The sequence below is a fragment of the Arachis hypogaea genome, chromosome 9, assembly GCF_003086295.3.
Source record: "Arachis hypogaea cultivar Tifrunner chromosome 9, arahy.Tifrunner.gnm2.J5K5, whole genome shotgun sequence".
Lineage (NCBI taxonomy): Eukaryota > Viridiplantae > Streptophyta > Magnoliopsida > Fabales > Fabaceae > Arachis > Arachis hypogaea.
Genome location: NC_092044.1, coordinates 105,478,681 through 105,483,747, shown reverse-complemented (window position 1 = coordinate 105,483,747; position 5,067 = coordinate 105,478,681). Strand labels below are relative to the sequence as shown.

The window sequence follows — 5,067 nt, the reverse complement described above, 5'->3', positions numbered from 1 at the left end:
TTTAGATACGAATTTTTGCCATCATGATTAGAAAAAATGAGATATTATTATTCTTAAAATTTGGTGACTTTTTTGCTAAGTATATATTTTCTTGTGATTTTTAAAAAATATTATTTGTTGTTAACAAAAAAATAGAAAAAATATATACTTAAAAAAATGATCAAATTTTAAGGATAATAATATCTCATTTTTATAATTTTACTTACAAAAATTATATCAAAATTCAATATTTAAGACATTTTTTGAAAATATATATTTACTGTCGGGTATTTTTTCGCGTTTTGAAAATATATATTTTTCAAATAGTTTTATTATAGAGGAGTACTATGGGTAGTAAATTTTGTGATTTGTAATTATTAATTAATTATTATTAGTATTTTTAATAGTGTGAGATTATATCTAATGCTGTTGAATTACTTACTTTTTTTAATTGGTTAAGTGCTGGCCCCTAAACTTTTTTTTATTATATAGATATAATTAATGGTATAAAAAATATTTTTTCATATGAAAATACATGAAAGTAATCCGATTTTTTTGAAGTATTGTTTCTAGGATCACAATTTAACTTTAAGTACAAGATTTGGAATTTAAGATAAAAAATTTAAGAGTTTAAAATTTATAGTTTACAATTTAAAATTTAAATTTGAGATTTAAAATTTATAGATTAGGATTTAAAAGGTATGATTTAAGATTTAGGGTGTACAGTGTATGATTTAATGTTAAATATTTATAAATAAATTTTTACCATTTAAGCTATATGTGTTTAGTATTTAAAGTACCAATTCAAATATTTTTTTGAAATAATTGTTGAAACTTATTAAAAATACAGTTAGAATATAATTACTTAATAATAAAAATTTTAATTAGTAATATATACTTTGAAAAATGTATTAATTTATTTATATATGTTAATGTACATACATAATTTAATTTATTTATATATAAATAATTAAATATATATTTATATATGAATATATAATTATATACACATATTAAAATAAGTAGTTATTAATAAATGTATGAGAATTTAGTTTAATTTTTCATGTGTGAATAAAAAAAATTAATTCATGAAAAAAGAGAGTCTAAATTTTATGTGAGTTTAGTAGAGTTACTTTGATGAGCATATACAATCCCTTTGTAAGCTTAACCATTCACACAAACACACGCTCAAAATTTCATATGACAAAAAAAACATTGAAATCAATAGGTTAGTCCATAATCAAATTTTATTTTTATTTTCTCAAAATAGTTTAAACTAAAAATACAACTACAACTAAACCTAATATTATTTTTAATAATTAATCATAATAAATACAATTAACCAACTTACTCTATATACCACCATTACTTGATATTAAAGTTAACATGAAACATATCAGATAGCATGGACAGAATTTGTCTTTAACCACACTCTCTCTCTATACATTTATTTCACAATCCTTTTGACAACACAAATATATAGGTGTAAAAAGAATCTTCCTTCTACATTATAGAACTCATCTTTGAGAAGACTTATATATTAAGACTTGCATATTTTTCGAAGTTGAATGCTTGCATCGAAAAGATTTTTGAGATTCTACTTATATTATAAATAATTTTTAGATTAAAAAAATATATTATATTAGTCTTTTAATTTTTTTTATATTTTTTTACTCTTCTTGGCAGTGAATGATTTGACACATCTCTTTTATACTAGACTAAACGAAACAATACCGTTTTAGTTTTAACGCTAAATATTTGATAAAATAATATCGTTTAATCTTAATAATTTTATCATTTTTGTGAAAATAAGATATTTTGTGGTTAATTATAATTAAATAATGTCATTTCATTTAACATTTAGCTTTAGAACTAAAACAGCTATTTTGTCTAATTCAATATTAAAAGGTATGTGCCAAGTAACTCAATGGAAAGAGAGTGGAAATCAATGTGGTGCAATTTTTTTAATTTTGCGAATTTTTATAATACAATTAGAATATTAAAAATCTTTTCGACACAAGCAATCAATCTTAGAGATCACCTTAGGTTTAACTCTATGAAAATAACTGAATTATTTTACTATACCTAATATTATATCAATTTTCCTAATTTGTTCCGAACTATATATAATCTAGTCACCGAAAAAAACTATATATAACCTTTGATTTAAAAACCAATTTAAGTCTTCTAGTCTATTTTTAATTCATTCGAAATCACGCCCTCCCTTTCTTTCACATGAATACGGAAAGGTGAAGACATGCAATAATAATAAAAACATACCTAGAAAATTTCACCAACCTAGGACACTTGTATCTTGTATTATAAAATTGTTGGTTTTATAGCCTATTTCTATTTCCTTTGTGGGAAGGCTATAATATATCACTTGTTATGATCTAAGAAACAAAAAGAATGAGAATCAATGGCTATTATTGTAGGGTGTTCATGCTCTTCACCTATACTACATTTCTAGTTCTAGAATTTGTTACAAGGTGTAGTGCCATTGAAGTTTACCATGAATGGCATGTTTCTCTTGATACAAATGTTTCACCTTTGAATGTGAATCAAAGTGTATGATCAACAACTTCTCAAAAGTCTTTTGTAGCTTGTGATGAATAATTCTGCATCTTAACTATGTTCCTAATGTTTATTTATTATTCTGTTCAACAGGTTATTGCTATCAATGAAATGTTCCCTGGTCCCCTTATTAATGTCACAACCAATGATGTTGTCCATGTCAATGTCTTCAACAATTTGGATGAACCACTACTCTTCACTTGGTACAAATATCTTCACTTGGTACAAATATTCTGAATTGAGTAAGGGTATTCTTGTCAATTGACAATAGAAGATGTATAATGATAATGTGATATCGTTGTTCTGATAATGGTGTAGGCATGGTATACAACAAAGGCTTAACTCTTGGCAAGATGGAGTTTCTGGAACAAATTGCCCCATTCTACCTCATCATAATTGGACTTATGTCTTTCAAACCAAAGATCAAATAGGTACCTTCTTCTACTACCCTTCTATTCAATTCCAAAAGGCCGCCGGGGGTTTCGGAGCGATTCGAGTCAACAATCGCGATGTCATTGCTGTGCCTTTCCCCAAACCGGAAGCCGAATTTGATCTTCTTATAGGGGATTGGTCTACTGAAGACTACAAGGTCATAACCATGAACTATTAGCCATGAATTTATGTTTCTTGCGAAACACTCAACAATTCAGTGTTACATTATAATTTAATTTTGATGCACTATCAATGTAAAATAATTTACATGTGCATCTAATTACGTAATGCCACATTAGTAAAAATAACTACCTTTCACATTAACCGCATGAATGGTCATCCAAAAGAATAGATGTAATTGCACGACTGTAAGACACTTTATACTGTCAGTACATCAAAATTAAACTTGTTACAGATCTTTTGAAATGGAAGGAGTAAATGGCATTTGTTTTATGGTTTGGACAGATAAGTAAGTCGATGATGCGAAATAAGGATGTAAATAGTTATGCAGTTCCTAAATTCATTCTGATGAATGGAAAAGGTCCTTATGGAAACAACTTGTCAAAGTCCTTTGAGTCCTTCACTGTCACACGAGGTTTGTAAGTTGTAATTGTACATCTCCCGGTTCGATTTGATTCAAGCCGGAGCATTTCACATAATTTTTTATCTCCTTGGCTACATTGCAGGTAAGAGCTACAGGTTTAGAATATCAAATGTGGGGAATGCATTGAGCTTGAATCTCAGAATTCAGAATCATGAAATGCTACTAGTTGAGACAGAAGGCTCTTATACCAACCAAATCCTATTGGATTCTCTTGATGTGCATATTGGCCAGTCCTACTCTGTTATTGTGAAGACGAATCAAAGCGAAGCTGATTATTATATCGTCGCCAGTCCAAAATTAACCAACACAAATGATTCTAGCGACCTTCTAGGTATAGGAGTGCTTCACTACTCAAATTCTACCAAAGGTGTTACTGGACCTCTGCCAACTGGACCAGACCCTTTTGATGTTGAATTTTCACGAAATCAAGCCAGATCCATTAGGTAATTATATTAAAAAAAGGTCACTTTCAATCTTGCTCTAAATTCGAAGACTTGTTCCATTTTTTGTGTGCGTACTAATTCACAATTCATTTGCGAATTTGTTTACATACCAGAACGTATTGCTTTTTGTGTAACTAACTAGGTGAAGACTCACATACAAATGTGTTTGTGTGAAATTGATAGTCGAGAACCATTAAATGATTTGATAGATTTGATTAAACTGTTATCTGATGGTTTTTGACTATCAACTCCACATAAAAGACAACTGCATATAAGTTTCGACCAACTAACCATTCAATGATAACTGAGCAGGTGGAATTTGACCGCGGGAGCAGCAAGGCCTAATCCACAAGGAAGCTTCAATGTTAGCAATGTAACTCTGTCACACACCTTCATTCTTCTAGGTTCCCTGGAAGAAATAAGCGGCCTACCGCTCTATGCCGTCAATAATGTCTCTTATTACACCATTGGCACGCCGTTGAAACTCGCCGACCACTTTGTAAACGGCAGCGGCGTATATCAACTCGACGCGTTTCCTCATGACTCTGTCAATGCTAATGCTTCATATGGAATTTCAGTTGTTTCTGGTAAACACAAAGGATGGGCAGAATTTGTCTTCAAAAATAAGATGAATGTCATGGATACTTGGCATTTGGATGGTTTTGGTTTCTTTCTTGTGGGGTAAGTTAAGTGCCTTATGCACTACATCTGTCTCTCGTAATTTAGAATTTAGGAATTAGGATTCAAAACACTTTTTTAATGATTACCAATAGGTTTGGAGATGGAGACTGGACCCCGGCCTCACGTGATACTTACAACCTTGTTGATCCGGTAGTTAGGTCCACCGTCCAAGTTTACCCCGGAGGATGGACGGCGGTTTACGCCTTCCTCGACAATCCCGGAATGTGGAACTTGAGGTCACAAGTTTTGAAACGATGGTACTTAGGCCAAGAACTATACATTAGAGTTTTTGATGCTGATCCTGACCCTGCTAAGGAGAGACCACCACCAGAAAACCTTCTTTTATGTGGTTAG

The 5,067-nt window shown here is 30.3% G+C and overlaps 1 protein-coding gene across 1 annotated transcript; it reads left to right on the top strand.

The window, feature by feature from the left end:
- The first annotated feature begins 2,383 nt into the window (after window positions 1-2,383).
- LOC112709431 (monocopper oxidase-like protein SKU5) lies at window positions 2,384-5,067 on the top strand. The gene is made up of 7 exons (XM_025761315.2): window positions 2,384-2,547; window positions 2,647-2,756; window positions 2,872-3,142; window positions 3,451-3,580; window positions 3,672-4,032; window positions 4,345-4,713; window positions 4,806-5,067. Exons 1-7 carry the CDS (start codon window positions 2,389-2,391, stop codon window positions 5,065-5,067), a joined length of 1,662 nt encoding a protein of 553 aa, XP_025617100.1. The 5' UTR covers window positions 2,384-2,388.

Coding starts and splice junctions, on each gene's coding strand:
- LOC112709431 (XM_025761315.2), top strand. CDS start 2,389: ATGAGAATCAATGGCTATTATTGTAGGGTGTTCATGCTCTTCACCTAT. Junction 4,033..4,344: donor AATCAAGCCAGATCCATTAG/GTAATTATATTA, acceptor ATAACTGAGCAG/GTGGAATTTGACCGCGGGAG. Junction 4,714..4,805: donor TTTGGTTTCTTTCTTGTGGG/GTAAGTTAAGTG, acceptor GATTACCAATAG/GTTTGGAGATGGAGACTGGA.